General features: G+C 40.0%; 1 protein-coding gene across 3 annotated transcripts; it reads left to right on the forward strand.

Annotated features, from left to right (window-relative positions):
* Positions 1–886: 886 nt before the first annotated feature.
* blm (BLM RecQ like helicase) lies at positions 887–12097 on the forward strand. Of its 3 annotated transcripts, XM_050073017.1 has the most exons (22): positions 887–1244; positions 2281–2341; positions 2432–3092; positions 3208–3343; positions 4325–4431; positions 4548–4662; positions 4756–5411; positions 5609–5785; positions 6545–6663; positions 6754–6867; positions 6976–7074; positions 7173–7321; positions 7423–7529; positions 7865–8025; positions 9034–9229; positions 9381–9571; positions 9672–9816; positions 9957–10156; positions 10351–10546; positions 11130–11252; positions 11358–11559; positions 11674–12097. In XM_050073017.1, the coding sequence occupies exons 1-22, from the start codon at positions 1150–1152 to the stop codon at positions 11861–11863; spliced, it is 4200 nt and encodes a 1399-aa protein (XP_049928974.1). In that variant the 5' UTR covers positions 887–1149; the 3' UTR covers positions 11864–12097. The 3 variants fall into 3 exon arrangements, with proteins under 3 accessions (XP_049928974.1, XP_049928972.1, XP_049928973.1); XM_050073015.1 differs by having other exon boundaries at positions 2281–3092; XM_050073016.1 differs by having other exon boundaries at positions 2281–3092; positions 4328–4431.
* The last annotated feature ends 2389 nt before the right edge of the window (positions 12098–14486 follow it).

The raw sequence follows: 14486 nt of genomic DNA on the forward strand, positions 1-14486 counted from the left end.
TTTTAGTTTCATGTGAATGTTAAATTCCATTTTCACTGAACCTCTAATTAAGGGTAAAACTGTAGGCCTACCAGTGCACCAAGAATAGGCGATACTGTATGAGTAAATACAGCAGACAAGACCTGCTTAGAGTTATTTTGTAATAATGGTATGATACAGTGCTGTAAGGTAGTTACCATGGGCCCCTGTGCACACTATTATGACAGGCCCCAGTGCACCCCAGTGCATTATAAAGCACACACACATGCACAGAGTTTTAGGCATATACATACTTTACCAACAGTGTGTCTTACTGCCGCTTTTATGTTACATCTGCTTTCAGATGTGCCCAGAGATTTTGTGCCTAAACTAACTACTGTTAATTGTATGACTTTACCTACATACATGTTACCCAGCAACCATCATTACATATTTGTATATGACATAAACTACAAAAGAAAATGGGAAACTATCAGTTTAACTAAATAGTTTTTATTGTTAAATTATATATTTTTTTCTGTTTAAGTTTATGTAGAATAAGCATATAATTTTTTATAGATTGATACTATTTAACAAAAACAGAAAACCATGATTGAGATGGGTTTGCCTTTTTGAAGGGCATATATAGAAAATCACACCATTTTCGAATTGACATGAGTTTTTCTTTAAACACGGGCATATTTCCAGGTGGCAATCGGGCCCCTCCATCCCATAGGCCCCAATCTTGTGTGTTACATCCCACTACATCAGTTGTATATGAGGTTTTACCTGTAAGAAACCTGGGATACTTCACGGTGTTTCCCTATGTTTCCTGTGAGAGCCATGACGTAAGACTACATTTCCCAGAACTCTCAACCGTGCTCAACATCGGCCAATAAGGAGTCAGTTTGTTGAATGGGCGCAAAAACTGTTGTCTGTTTTCCTCACGTTACTGGAGAGAGTAGACGTAGTGTTTGCTTTAATCACTGAAGTTTAGTGGATAAAACTGTATTAACTTAAATGAACTTTCACGCGTTACGAGTGCACAGCGAGACCAACTCAGCGCGAGCGTCCGGTCACTTGTCTCATCCCGTGTCGCGTGCAATGTTGAAGAAACCAGCCGCCACTTTGTGAACTGAGCTCGGACTGTTAGCTAGCTAACACTCGCTAGCTCAGACTGTAGCACCAACAATGTCTATTCTTCCACAAAATAACCTGAAGGAGCAGCTGGCGAGGCACAGCAATGCTGCTCAAAGCAAACTGTCTCTGGCTAAACCCAAACCGGGGTAAGTCTACGCAGAGCTCATGCTAACGTGCTAACGCTAGCTATCAGTGAGCTTTGAGCTGTCAGCTGTGATAACACACTCGTCAGCGTTATCTAATTATTTACACAACAGGGCTGTGTGAGCTTTATTAGAAATAACGTACTGTGCAAATGGAGTATATGCAGTGTGTAAGGAGCCGCGTGCATTCAGAGCTTCGCAATTCTCCTTTCAGTTCATCATAAGGACAGCAAGTTTGTCAAACAGTAATAACATTATTGTTCTAACTAGTGGATGTCCAAGAGACTATATTGGTTTATTGTTTGTCAATGTAACATGTTTGTGTCAATAGATAAAACTTTCTGTTTTAATTAAACTAATGTTTGCAGAGTTTTCCTGCAAGTGCTAACTCATAATGGAGACACACTAAGCACCCTGCTGTCCAACTGGCGCCTGGATGCTCACATAAAAATGAAGTGTGCAATATTTTTCACCTCTTGAATATATATATATACATATATAAATTCAACATACAATGCACATACTTGTACATATTTCTTATGCGTACTGTAATTCTATTGTTGTTTGTTCTCCTGATGTATATAATATATTATAGTTAAATTTTCACACTTACAGCCTCAGCCGTGATGAAATATATTTTATTTAATATTTTAAGTGTATGTCTTCAGTAATAGTGTTTAGCACAGTAGCATAATGCACATTTTGTTTTTATTTTGATGCACGTTTCATTTCTACTTTATTTAATGCTCTATATTTGCACACTTTTTTTTCATATACCTATTTTTACTTCTTATAATTCTCTGTTCTTTACATCGTAACAAAGGTAATGAATCATAATTTACCCTCGGGATCAATAAAGTATTTCAGATTCTGATTTCTGATTCTGAAATGTGACATTCATAACAAATCACCATGTGATGATAACACAAAAATCAAATTTGACTGCCCTCTTGAACAATCAAATCTCAAGTTTAATGAACACCCTTGTTCCTAACTGTCACATCATGTTTTCATAATTTCACACTGGTTTATTTTTCAGGGCCTTTTCTTTCAAAAAGAAGACCTCATCGGGTACAACCAAGGTGGAAGTCCCGACCAAGGTAACCAGCTCTAATGTTTTGGCAAACAGGAATGTCAATGTCCCTAAGAACAGTGTGATGACTCAATCTCCTTTGACATTTTCAAACAAGCTTGAGAGACCTCAAAAATCCAAAATCAACAACTTCTTCCCTGTAAGTTCAAAAGGCATGTCGGACTCAAGCACCCCAGCAGGTAACCGTGCTCCTGCAGGTCAGACTCCTTCAGCAGTGTCTGCTACTAAGGTGACGACAGCTCCGACTAAATCTGACAACCAGTTCACTAGTGGCAATGGAGGCAACTCCACAAGTCTGGATGCATCTCTTGGAATCTCGATAGATGACTGGGATGATTTTGATGACTTTGAAACTCCTCCCGCCAAAGCAAAAAATGACTCATTCAGTTCAGAAAAATCTGGGAAGAGTGCCAATCCAGTGTCGTCTTTTAGTGAAGAAAAAACACAGCACACAGAGAAACTAAACCATGACGCCTCTCTCAGAACACCAGAGTTAAGCAGCAGTTTTGGAAACAAGACAGGTCTCTCCAGAAGTGAACAGTCTCGCATGGACACAGATGAACTGGAGCATGGTGTCGACAAATCTGCAGTTTCACCAGGACCTAGTTCGAATCAGGACCCAGCAGAGTTTGAAATTGAGGATTCTCCAGTTAGAAAGCCCAGAAGACGACGACTTCCCTCTGTTCATCTGACGTCTGTCCTGAGTGATAGTGAAGAGGACAACGATGATGTGGTGGAGACTTTTAAAGAAAAGACAGGTAACTAGCCATTTGTTGTAGCATTTGTATTTCATTTATACATTGTGGGGCAGATATGGGTCTGGAAAGCATTGAATTATACAAAATAAAGCAGATTTTATCCTTTGTTTTTCAGACGATAAGAAAAAATGGGTTGACCCAAAGGTCATACAGCTTAATGACAACTCAGAGCCTGAAGATGATCTTGATTACATTCCCCCTTCTCCGATCCATGATCAGATCTCTTATACCACTTCTGCACTGGAGACCAGGTCAGTTTGTTCAGTTTATTATACATTTTACCACTGTTCACACACGCTCATGTGTCTACATGGTAGTGAATTATATGATCCTAAAAAATATGTGTATCTTCTGTAGTCAAATCACTGTGACAAATAGTACTGTTGAAAGAGTCCTCCACCAATTTAGCATTGCACTCCTGTAACAATGTTGGACTCTCAATGGACAGTAAAAAAAGAGATATCTTTGACTGTATTCCACCCATTCTTCTCCGCTGTTCTGTTTTTGTGGGTTATGAATACTAATTTGAAGAAAGGGTATCAGTTGAGATACACATCTTGGGTAAAAACAAAACCAAGCATATTAGTTTCGATAGTACAGTTGATATAGTGGGTGCATTTTTGCTGCAAAGCTTTCACACTTTACTATCACTCAGGTTTTCTGCAGGTCCTTAAAAATCTCATCTTCAATTCAATTGTCTTATATTAGGCCTTAAAAGTAATCAAATAGCCTTAGATGGGAATTTGTGACATTAATTCCCACAACCATTATCCAGTTTCAGTCTCCTAGCTTTTGATATGTTTTAGTTGAAATGAGTCAAGCTCTTCTGTGTGAAACTCAACATTTCTGACGTTACAAATCTTTAAACCTACCACTGAACCTAATACTCTCCTTTTATTTTATACTTGCAGTTACCAGTTGGCAAAATGTAGATTAACCTAACTGACTTTAATAACCATTTTCCTAAATAAAACCTACCTCTGCACATACCACCACATATATACTACTTAACCTTTATTCTTACCAGCAATTCTTGAATAAGAAAAAGATGATTTGCCCTAAAAACTGTCTTGAAAAGGTCTTAAAAGAATTAAATTTAAGTGTCCAAATCTTGTAGAAACCCCGAATAGTTAGTATAAGTTCATATGAGTTTTTTACGTCGATATTACACAGATTTCACCTAATAGAGGATTTTAAAAAGTTATCGGGACATAACTTTTCTTATATTTCAGCAGGTCTAAATCAGCTGGTGCTGAAAGCAGAGACAGTCCTGTGCAATCAAAGGGACCTACAACAACACTACCTGAACCCTCTGATCACCACTCAAAAGATAAAACAAGTGGGTGCAATGTCTTTTCCCAATTTGTTTGAACCTTTTGCACATTTTATTTAGCACTTTGTTTTTTTCACCCTCTTCATTAACGTAGTTGTTTCTTTCTTCTGATCACATCACAGATGAGCAACTCTTCAGTATCATGGAGTCCATTTGTTCTCTGGTTGATTCCATCCCTGAACATGAACTGATAGGTTTGTCTTGTGGAGATGAGCTGTTGCTGAAGAGGGCTCAAAGGTGTGTACATGTGAGAGGAAAACAGATTTGTTAGTATTCATGATATTTAATGATGTCACAATATGATTTCAATCACCTGCCTTTCCTCCGCAGGAAGAGGATTCTTGCAACAGGTGGTGGTGGTTTATTGAAGATACAGCAGCCAGACAGCACTGTGATTTCTGAACCCCGCTTTACAGAAAAATCCCTTAGCTGTGATACGTCTAGTGTTATGTCATGCAGCACCTCTGTGCCCATTGACTTCAAGAAGCCTCCTCAGATCAGGAGATCTTCAGTCATCTCTCTGGACTATGACTCTGATCTCTCTGACAGTATTATTAACACACAGCCTTTGTACAGTAAGAACAGCGAGACAGTGTCAGTGAAAAATCAGAGTAGCTGCGACTCTCCGTCAGCCCTCAGCCTCACAAAGCCATCTTTTGATTTCTCTAAGAAAACAAGCACAGACCTGGATGATTCAGATCTCTTCTTCTCTCCCAAGAAGCCTGTTGAAACTGTTGTTCAGAAGAAATCTAACACCCCAGCAGCCATTACACCTGCAGAAGAGATGGTGTTAGATGAGTTTTATGATGACTACTTTGACATAGATGACTTCAATGACTCCGATATCCCTGATTACTATGACAAGCCCCCAAACTCCAGCACTGTGACTACAACAGTGAAAGAGGGGGGACCAAGCAAGTCTTCCTGGGATAAGAAACCAACAACACCTGCTCCTACACCCAAGCCTTCAACGGTCTGCTCTCCTGGTAAGTCGGCATGACATGGAAAAATTCCCGTTCAAGTCCACAACAATTACAGCAGCAGTCATTGACTACATTTACATGCACAAAATATGCAATTTTTGTGCCATTGACACAGCTGATGAAAATGAATATTTCAGTTGAGTAGCCTGACGGCCCTGTGGTGCATTTTACTGACTCAGCTTTAATGTTTTCCGATGCAGAGCCCACCTTCAGAAACCCAGCCCACGATCGCTTCAGAGGGTACAACTTCCCCCACTCACAGGAGATGATGAAGATCTTTCACAAGCGTTTTGGTCTCCATCAGTTCAGATTCAATCAACTTGAAGCAATCAATGCAACAATCCAGACAGAAGACACGTTTATTTTGATGCCCACAGGTTAGTAGTGATCAAAAGTTACAGAAACAAAACTTATCTTCGCCAATGCATATGAGTAGGGTTGGATACTGTTCACATTTGAACTGGTGCCAGTACTCAAAGATAATTTTTTTAGTACTTAACTCTCTCTGTAATAACAAATGTAATTTTTGAACAAGGTCAACAGACAGTTCTGCTCCTTTTCTTTAATCACACATAGAGCTACGTTTCTGTCTTTGTGTGTGTGTGTGTACATGTGTGTTTCTGCTCATCTCTGTCACTCTCTGTTAAGACACAACTGACAAATATGTGGAGTAAGTATGTAATTAAAAAACACAGTCACAATCCCGGTGATACTGGACTATTTCTTAAAACTATATTTCCTAAAACATAATGGAAAATAAATCAAATAAACAGCAGCAGTGGTTTAGACTCACTGGGAAGCCGATGAGCTCTGTCACTCACTCAGCACCATTATTTCCACCACAAAATGCCCCGAAGCCAGTAAAGATGGCCATGGACTTCGCAGTTGGCTTTGGGATGATTTGTGGTGTTTCTGCATCCTATCTGACCATGGCATTCTCACCCATGTGCACTTTTAGATAACGAAATTGGGCACCAAGTGATTTAACATGAATTGATGCTTGATAGTACCAGTGTAATTCAGTCAATACCCCTAGAAGTACAGAGTTCAGTACCCAACTCTACATGTGGCAGTAGATTTAGGATATCAACTGCAGTAAAAATGTCCACATTTCTCTGTTACTGAAATGTTTTTAGGTGGGGGTAAAAGCTTGTGCTACCAGCTGCCTGCCTGCGTGTCACCAGGGGTCACTGTGGTCATTTCTCCACTCAAATCACTCATTGTAGACCAGGTCCAGAAACTCACAACACTGGATGTAAGTGTGTTTGCTCCCGTTGCTCATTTGGGTCAATATAAGGTATGATGATATTGTTGTAATGTGTAATGTTCATTTTTTTAATTCCAGATCCCAGCAACAAGCCTGTCTGGTAATGTAAGTGAGAGTGAAGCAGGGAGGATTTATATGCAGCTCTCTAGAAAAGACCCCATCATTAAACTTCTCTATGTCACCCCTGAGAAGGTGAGAGATTAATGATTTCAGCTAAATGTTACAGCTGATTTAATGTTAGCTACAAAATTAGTAGAAATTATTTTACTGAAGACTGATGCATCTTTTCTTCTCTTCAAGGTGAGCGCAAGTAACAAGCTGATCTCCGCCCTGCACAACCTGTACGAGCGAGGCCTTTTGGCCCGCTTTGTCATAGACGAGGCTCATTGTGTCAGTCAGGTGTGTTCCTCTGCTTCACTGCTTCTTCCACAATCTGCAGTATGCTTTTGTCTTTGCAACAGTCATTGTTAACCATCCTGTGACCTTTAATCTTTCAGTGGGGTCACGATTTCCGTCCAGACTACAAGAAGTTGCATGAACTTCGTCACAAGTTCCCCAAGGTGCCGATGATGGCCCTGACAGCCACCGCTACCCCGCGTGTTCAGAAAGACATCCTCAACCAGCTGAATATGACTCGGCCACAGGTGTACGTGCTCCATCTCAGGCTCTGTCTCAGATTTTTAAATGTAACTATATTTGAATTCAAACAGCCAACAGCTTCATATTTACCATCTAATATATTTTCAGGTTCACCATGAGCTTCAACAGAATGAACCTGAAGTATGCTGTCCTGCCTAAGAAACCCAAAAAGGTCGATGAGGACTGCATCAATTGGATCAAGAAGCACTATCCACGTAAATAATTCAGAGGAGCTTTTTCAGTTATTTTCAGAACACTGCTGTAACTGTTTTGTTGAAAATTCAACACAGATTTGTGTGTGACCACATTCTGGGGCCATATCTGAATAATGTCAAAGGGATATTAGATATTAAAAACACATAAAATTCTTGAGCTTGTATCAGAAATAATTTATAATCAATATTTTGTACAATGCTCAATTGCTTTAGTAAGCAGTATTATATAAATTAGGGAATGACCGTGTATTGAATTATGATAGTGGAGAATATTTTGTCAGTGATTACAGCCCCTCCGTGTTTTGTTTATTAACCTGTATCTCTGCATGCTGCAGGCGACTCTGGCATCGTGTACTGCCTGTCCCGTAACGACTGTGATGCCATGGCTGAGAGCCTGCAGAGAGCACAGATATTAGCTCTGTCCTATCACGCAGGCCTGAGTGACAGTGACAGAGAGTATGTGCAGAACAAGTGGATCAACCAGGACGGCTGCCAGGTGAGGTCACCGCTCACTCACTGATATGATATGAAGATGAATAATAAATGCAGGGTTCCCACAGTATTAAAATCCCTGTGAAATTGTTTGCATTTATCAGTGTTTTTTTAAAGGTTTGAATAAAAAAAAATCCCAAACATGTCTAATGTAACACAAAATATATGTTCATGTATTACTAATTTAAAAACTAGCGCTGCTCTGTGTGACTGTTGAAACATCACTAGTATCACATGATACACGTAGACCAGACTTTCATCGCGTCATCACCAATGCTGCACAGCCTACTTGAGGAAAAAAGTGCACTCTCAAATCCGAAGAGAAACAGAAGAATGCCAAAAAGCTTTTAGACAGTGGGTTGACCAAGGCCTTCACAGTAGGATTTGAGTGGCATAAGATAGTTAACGTTTACTGTATGTTTGGTAAATCGCTAAATGATGCTTGTGACAGTTACTACTGATGGATAGCTAACGTTAGTTTGAGTGGGAGGCTGCTACAGTATAGTCAGACTGTTGGCCGTTAACAGGTTGGTTATTTACAGCCTTAGGCTACCTGGTGATTCAATCAAATCACCAGCTATCATCATGTGGACGTCTATACATGAAATACCTGCCACTGTGATGGGGATGATTGAAGGAACATAACGATCAAGCTTAATTTATTAAGGTATCGCTAATGTTAATGCTCATGTTCAGACAAGGTTGCAAAACAATCAGCTTGTTGGCAGTGGAAATGTCTAACAGAGTGAGAAAAGTTAGCAAGCACTAGCAGCTCTGTGTGTCCATAAATGCCTGGGATGTGCATGTTTAATAATGTATGGCTGTATCTTTATATGGGCCGATCCATTTTACACTACTTTAATAAAGTCATGGAAATAGGATAGAATAGTTATTTTAGTTTTGGAAAAGTTTTTTTAGGGACTCTGTACATGTTACTAGATACAAAGCAGTTAACACATAAATGTAACATTTTGCACACTGCCCTTACACACTGTTTGCTTTTGTCTGCCAGGTCATCTGTGCCACCATAGCCTTTGGCATGGGTATCGACAAGCCTGATGTGCGCTATGTGATCCACGCCAGTCTGCCGAAGTCAGTGGAGGGTTACTACCAGGAGTCCGGGAGAGCTGGCAGAGACGGAGAGATCTCTCACTGTATTCTCTTCTACTCCTACACCGACGTCCACCGCATCAAGAGGATTATCAGCAGTATGTGACTAAAATATAGACTGTTCTTATTGTCTGCAAAATGTATGTGTATTTTCCAGCCTATTAAACTGTTTGACACGTTTACTTTCCAAATGACAAACTGCATATATAAGTCATGTAGACTGAGATGGCTCTTTTCTTATCATGACAGTGGACAGAGAAGGTGACAGACACACCAAGGCGACTCATTTCAACAACCTCCACAGCATGGTGCACTTCTGTGAGAACATGATGGAGTGCCGAAGGATTCAGCTGCTTGCATACTTCGGGGAGATGAAGTTCAACAAAAGCTTCTGTAAGGAACACCCGGACGTGAGCTGCGACAACTGCGCCAAACCAAACGTAGGAATAATCTCTGTCCTTTTCTCATTACAAATTCAAAAATCTACCAAGCCCTTTTCTAATTGAGTGAGAATGTTTGAATGTTCCTGTTTGTGTGCAGCAATACAAGATGAGAAATGTCACTGAAGATGTGAAGAAGATCGTGAGGTTTGCCCAGGAGAACTGCGAGAAAGTTGGAGCAAGGTTTGGCAGGACTTCTCAGCAGAACCGACTGACACTGAACATGCTGGTGGACATCTTTATAGGTAAAGGACATGAACGTGCTTGACGTGAAAAGGCACTTTGCAGCTGTGAAACCTGCATGATGTCTTGTACTGATGTGTTTATATATTCCATGTGGCAAGAACTGATAAAGGTCTGATGGGGGAATGTGTCTCTCTTCCAGGGTCTAAATCTGCCAAGGTACAGACAGGAATGTTTGGGATGGGAGGAGCCTACTCCAGACACAATGCTGACCGTCTCTTCAAAAAGCTGGTGCTGGACAACGTCCTGGTGGAGGATCTCTACATCACCAACAACGGCCAAGCTGTGTCGTATATCTCTGCTGGACCCAAAGCCATGAACGTGCTATCTGGACACATGCAGGTAACCTGACACATGTATTGACTGTACAGCACCTAAATGACAATGGTGTTATTCTGTAGTTATTATATTGTGCATTAAACATTTACTTCACAATGATGAGCAGAAGCAAAAAACTAGCCTATTTCCACTTTAAAGTGTTAAGTAAAGATGTATATCAAATCATTAAACCCTGAACGACCCTTGACCTATCACAGGTGGAGTTCTATGAGACGGAGAGTGCGTCCAGCATCAGGAAACATAAAGCAGCTGTGGCCAAGAACGTCTCCCAGAGAGAGGAGAAGGTTCAGGAGTGTCTGAAGGAGCTGACAGATCTGTGCAAGCAGCTGGGGAAAGCTTTTGGCATTCACTATTACAACATCTTCTCCACTGCCACCTTGAAAAAGATATCAGGTAATTTATGAAACAGTTCTTCTATATCATTAGCATTACGCCACAGCAAAACAAGGAGTATCAGAAGAATTTTCATATTCCTAGATCCATACATACTAAATGAGACAAAGTTGTGGAGATACATCTGTGCCATTTTAAAGCATTGAGAGATGTAATTTTTCATGGGGAAAAACTTATAAATATGTAATTATATTAAACATAGGTTAGTTTTTAGTGGTATAATCAATGCCAGGAGAGGAACTGTTCTTTAAATAGTACATATGCGTTTTAAAACGTATTATTTACTGCCTTCTACTATTAGTTAGCCCACATCTCTTCAATTGTTCATTTATTAATTTCCTTTTTTCTCTATTGTTTTTATAATGCAGATGTATTGGTTGTTTATATGTTTTTATAATTTTTTTTAAATTTATTTTCCCTTTAATTCTGACTGAAAATGTATATAATGCAAAGTAAAAAACAAATGAGCTGTATATATGAAAACAGGCTTGGAAAAAAATAAGGTATAAAAACGGATGCATAAATGGCCCATTTGATACAGCAAGCATTTTACAACTTGTTATTCTTGTTTTTATATGAACAGAGAAGCTTTCTTCTGACGCTGAGGTCCTGCTACAAATCGACGGTGTGACAGAAGACAAACTGGAGAAGTACGGAGCTGAAGTCATACAGCTCCTAGAGAAATACTCTGCGTGGCAGCTGCCTGGTAAGAAACCAAACTACATTTCTAGCATATTTCTCCGTATATCTTTGACTGGTGTACTGTTCTTTTAATTCTGCATATCGTGGTTTTAATCCTACGTCTCTGCAGAGGAGGAACAGACAGTCAGTGGTGGAGACGGGTGGATAGACACGGCACAAGGTCGTGCATATGGAGACTTGGAAGATGACACAGAGTCCTCCACGTACTTCAATAATAAGCCTGCACAGGGACAGAAGAGAAAGAAAGCTCCGTTCTTCAAATACTCCAAGAAGAAAAAAGCATACGGCAACTCAAGTGGCAACTCTAAAGGGTATGTCATGTGTTTGTTGACATGTTATCATATAACCAGGCATCATATTTAACACTAAGCTTAAACCTTACTTCCTCTTCTCTCCTCTCTCCTGCTGTGGTGTTGTGGATTCAGTCGTGGCAACAGCAGCAATAAATCGTTTTCATCGTACAGCTACAGAGGTGGATCAAAAGCTGCAGGTCGGGGGTCCAGGAGCACAGCGGGCGATACATCAGCAGGCAGGAGACCGGGCATCATGAGTGTCCCGACCCCTCAAACCAGCCAGCGACCCTTCTTAAAGCCAACCTTTTCATACTTGGGCTAGGGCTGTTTTCTGGATCTGACTTTCGGGGAAGCTACTTTTTCACTACATTTTCAAACCAGCTGGTGTTACTGGGTACATCCGAAGGGTTAATGTAAACTGATAAAATTGTATATTTATGTTCTGTACATGATGTCTGTCCAGATTTTGTATTCATTGTAAATTGTCACTTTTCACTGACCATTTTGATGTAAATCTTTTTTTTATGTAATAAAGACCAATTAAAATTTTGTAATAATAAACTTCAGCTGGTCGACAGAATTTGTGTTGCACCAGAGAGCCACAGGGAGCCATGTCACATTTTTAATCAATGTTTATTTCAAGTTTGAATAGTTTTTATTTAATGGCACCAGTTACAAGGGACTATTGGAGAGAAACAATATTTTATACCGACTTGTACAGAAGGTTACCTACAGTACAAACATGGGTTCGGAATGGATCAGACTGAACAAGAACTGGATTTGGCACATGGATTTATATATATATTTATACTCGTATATATAACGTAATCAAACAGCAATCTCCGATCCCAGGATAGAACAATGCAGACTACATAACACACCACCAGACATGGATATGCATATACACTCGTATATGGCGTGTATGCGCGGTCATGTGAGGGTCTGCCCACTGGGAGCTGACAGGGGGGCAAACAAGCAGATCGAGATGTCTTCAGTTATGACTCTATATATGTCAAACCCTCAGTTCCACATGCATCATCCACGTTAATGTGACAGAGACTTTGGCCAGGAATGAAATTTAGGTCGCCAATTGTGTAGATTTTTACATTTAAACTGGATATGTTATATTTTAGTCACATCAATAACAAAAACCATGTTTAAGGGACAGCCAATGACAATCTTTGGAACTTAAGTCCTGATTATTTCAGTCATGTACTGGTTTGTAGACTTTTATTAAGATATGATTGCTGTAAATATGTAGCAGAACACAGGGGGTAGACAAAATAACAAAAACACCTCACAGTAAAGGTCACAGGGGACCTTATTTTCCCAAGTTTTTGTGTCTAACTGACAAGTGGGAACAACAATTTTTGAAACTGGTCCAGCATTGAGAGACAGCACTGCAGCCAGAAGCAGGAAAACAGGCTGCAATGTAATCCCTGTTGTCGGTTGAGCATCGACAGTTTACGTCTGATTAAAGTGTTTATTTTTGCCATTGTCAGGCACAGATTATTATTCTTAGTTTCTGACAACAGTGTGGAGAGGATCCCCACAGATACAGACCTCTTTATTAGAGAGTAAGATCCTTTTATTTAACCATAAACATCATCTCCAAACCCACCAGACTCCATTGAAAAAACAGTTATTTTAGCATCTATAGAGCCAGCATAATTTCACATCCAACTGAATGAATTTAGGGTTTATTTCAACTAAACCAGAGTTGGTGGTTGTTGGAACAGTGAAAAAATGATCCAAGACAGTTTTTGTGAGTTTTATTTTGCTCCTCTCGACCTTTAATGAAGTGTGTTTCACAGTGATAAAATTACCGTTTATTTAAATGGAGTCTGGCGGCTTTTGCGATAGTGACTTTGGGGCTGTTTCTGGGGAAACAAAAAGGATCTTACTCTTTAACAAAGAGGTCGACCTCTGTAGGGTCCTTTCCATAATGTTGTCAAACACTTGGAGTAACAATCTGAGCCTGTCAGTGACAAAAACAAGCACTTTCAATGGAGTTAAATTGTCAGTGTTCAATTGCCCCCAGGGATTACACTGCAGCCTGTTTCGCTGCTGCTGGCTGCAGTGCTCTCTCTCAATACTGGACCAATATCAAAAATTGCTGTTCCTATTGGTCATTAGACACAAAACCCTGTAAAAATAGGGTCCCGGTTGAAAAATACAGAAGTTACCCTTTAACTGTTAACTGTGTCTTGATCCATGTCTAAATTATGCTGTGCTGGGACCTTGAACTTGAGGGAATTGGGTCTGGAAAGTCCTTGAATTTGATGTTTGAGAACACGTGAGAACCCTGAGTTCAGTTCAGTACAAAAACACCACAAAGTACAACCTCAAAAATAACCCTGAACATCTGTTTGAAACCACCTTAATAATAGTGGATCATAACTTTAACAAATGTAGGGTTTGTGGCTTGGTTGTTACCATGTGGGTGTTTCTGTTACTGAGTCCACCCCCTGCGTATTATTAAATTCAAACACAAGTATTATGCTTCATCTTCCAGTGCACATTGGCTGTACCTTCGGCGCTGCTCTCCAGGGACGGACAAGCTGTTTCTGATTTGTAAACCATGGATGACAAACACACTCGTTCATGAAAACTCACACGTCTGGACAAAACTGCAGCCATCTCCCATGAAGTAAAAGAAAGTGTAAACTATGTAAACATGACACAGCAACTGAAATGTCAAATAAAAAGATTTGTCACAGGAAACCTGTCGAGACAAATTAAGACAGAGACTTCGGTGTACATTATACAAACAGTTTCAGACAGAGATGAACACTGTTATTCCCTCTCGGCCTGGGAGATTTAAGGACGGAGTTGTCCGTAGTACAGTTGTTATGGATGTTGTGTCTTTTCGCCCTCCATTCCTTCATCTTTGTCACTTTGGTAAACTGCAGAGTTAGGATCCAGGCACAGGGAACAATCTGTCA

The sequence above is a fragment of the Epinephelus moara genome, chromosome 20 (assembly GCF_006386435.1).
Source record: "Epinephelus moara isolate mb chromosome 20, YSFRI_EMoa_1.0, whole genome shotgun sequence".
Taxonomy (NCBI): Eukaryota; Metazoa; Chordata; class Actinopteri; order Perciformes; family Serranidae; genus Epinephelus; species Epinephelus moara.

Excerpts from the sequence above, each read along its gene's own strand:
- blm (XM_050073015.1), top strand. The coding sequence starts at position 1,150 with ATGTCTATTCTTCCACAAAATAACCTGAAGGAGCAGCTGGCGAGGCAC. Across the intron at positions 4,432-4,547 it reads CCACTCAAAAGATAAAACAA|ATGAGCAACTCTTCAGTATC; the intron begins GTGGGTGCAATG and ends ATCACATCACAG. Across the intron at positions 7,530-7,864 it reads GATCAAGAAGCACTATCCAC|GCGACTCTGGCATCGTGTAC; the intron begins GTAAATAATTCA and ends TGCATGCTGCAG.